Consider the following 1582-nt stretch of genomic DNA (forward strand, 5'->3'; position numbering starts at 1 on the left):
CCCCCCCGATCTCCACCTAAATTCCCCTGTTTAAGACGGAATTTTTATCTGGCTCCCTTGCGATTCCGTCTTACACAGGTTCGACTGTATGCCCTTCAAAGCGAAAATTATCAGACTCGCGAACATCGGGATGCGTACTAAGTCTAAATCCTTATATGTCCGTAACACTGTTACATGCTAAATATCAAACAAAATTTTAAAACAAAGTCAACAATCACTCGTTTTTTATTCACATGTTTATTGGGCTCATAAACAAACAAAACAACACAATTTGAACACAAAACAGTACAACAGGAGAATTTTATTTAAAAAATAAACCTTTTTTTCTTGACTTTCCGTACAAAAAGGCCGAAAGACAGTGGTCAAATTTCACACCTCTGGCTACCCAGAATAGTTTCCATGCCACCGTGCCACTTGAGCATTTTGAAAACAAACAGCAGTGAGATTTTGCACCAACACTGCCTGATATCTGCACCGCTTAGGGCTTACATTTTTTTCTCTCCTTTCCTCACATGGCGGCTTGGTGTACAGTTTACAGCCGGTGGAACCAAACTAGGGAGAGTTATTTAAAATCAGAGTTGGGCGGGCAAAGTATTTTCCATCTTCGACAGGTCAAAACCCTTTGAAGAGAAGGAATTTCTCTTTTCATTTCTGGGATGAGCAGGTTTCCATCTTAGACAGACATACTTAACTACACGGGAATCTATCAAGGGGGAAGCTGGGAGATTTCATCATGATGGGTTTCGACTAGGACAGGTTTCTGTAACAAAATGGCAGGTTTGACTGTTCTGTGGACTAACTTTTATGTGATCTCTCCTATCATTTAAACAGAATGTTCTTTTGCATGTGGAAAAATATTCAAGTGACCAGTTCACATTTATGCTATTGGCATGTCTTATTTTCTTTCAGCGGCTGCTGTAGGTTACACCTCAGAGAAAATGCAGTTGCTGACCCTGGAACTCCACAAAAGTGAAGGGAGCCCCACCCGCACCCTGTTGTGGGACTTGGGCTGCCAGAATTACAAAGTCAGGGATCTTTATGAGAAGCTGAGATTAGCAAACAGGCAGAGAGAAATGTCTATTTTGGAAAATTATGGTAAGAGCACTTCTTGCAGTTGTACGGCACTTGCACCAGAATTAAGTCGTTTAATTGCTGAAGAAAATTAGAGAGGCATTACAAGATAGTATCATACAAAGAAAAGAAAGAGGAGGGATAATGATGACAGATGTTTGATAAGAAAGAAGGAGCAAACCACACCAGAGTGCCTGCCAACCACACTTTTGAGAAAATGTAAGATTGATATCAGCAATCATCATCAAAGTCTTTCACCCCTGGCAGGGTATAGGCCTCCTTCCATTTATCCCTGTCCAGGATCATCTTTGTAGTTTGTTCCAAGTGAGCTTTTCTCTGTTGTGTCCCTTTCCACTCATCTCCCCCATGTTTCCAGTGGCGTACCCCTGCCTCGTGCTCCATGTGGGTTCCACTGCAGCGACTGTCTTGTGATGTTTCCGCTGGGTTTTCTGAAGGTGTGTCCCATCCATCGCCACTCTCTCTCTCTCTCTCTCTCTCTCTCTCTCTCTCT

The 1582-nt window shown here is 42.5% G+C and overlaps 1 protein-coding gene across 1 annotated transcript in view; it reads left to right on the plus strand.

Annotated features, from left to right (window-relative positions):
* Positions 1-1582, plus strand: part of LOC101845840 — a gene marked incomplete at its 5' end in the record, with an annotated part of 37512 nt that overhangs the window by 14025 nt on the left and 21905 nt on the right. The window contains 1 exon segment of the mRNA XM_005095822.3: positions 910-1095. Within this exon segment, the coding sequence (XP_005095879.2) occupies positions 910-1095 (186 nt within the window).

The sequence above is a fragment of the Aplysia californica genome, unplaced genomic scaffold (assembly GCF_000002075.1).
Source record: "Aplysia californica isolate F4 #8 unplaced genomic scaffold, AplCal3.0 scaffold00114, whole genome shotgun sequence".
In the NCBI taxonomy this organism is placed as follows: Eukaryota; Metazoa; Mollusca; class Gastropoda; order Aplysiida; family Aplysiidae; genus Aplysia; species Aplysia californica.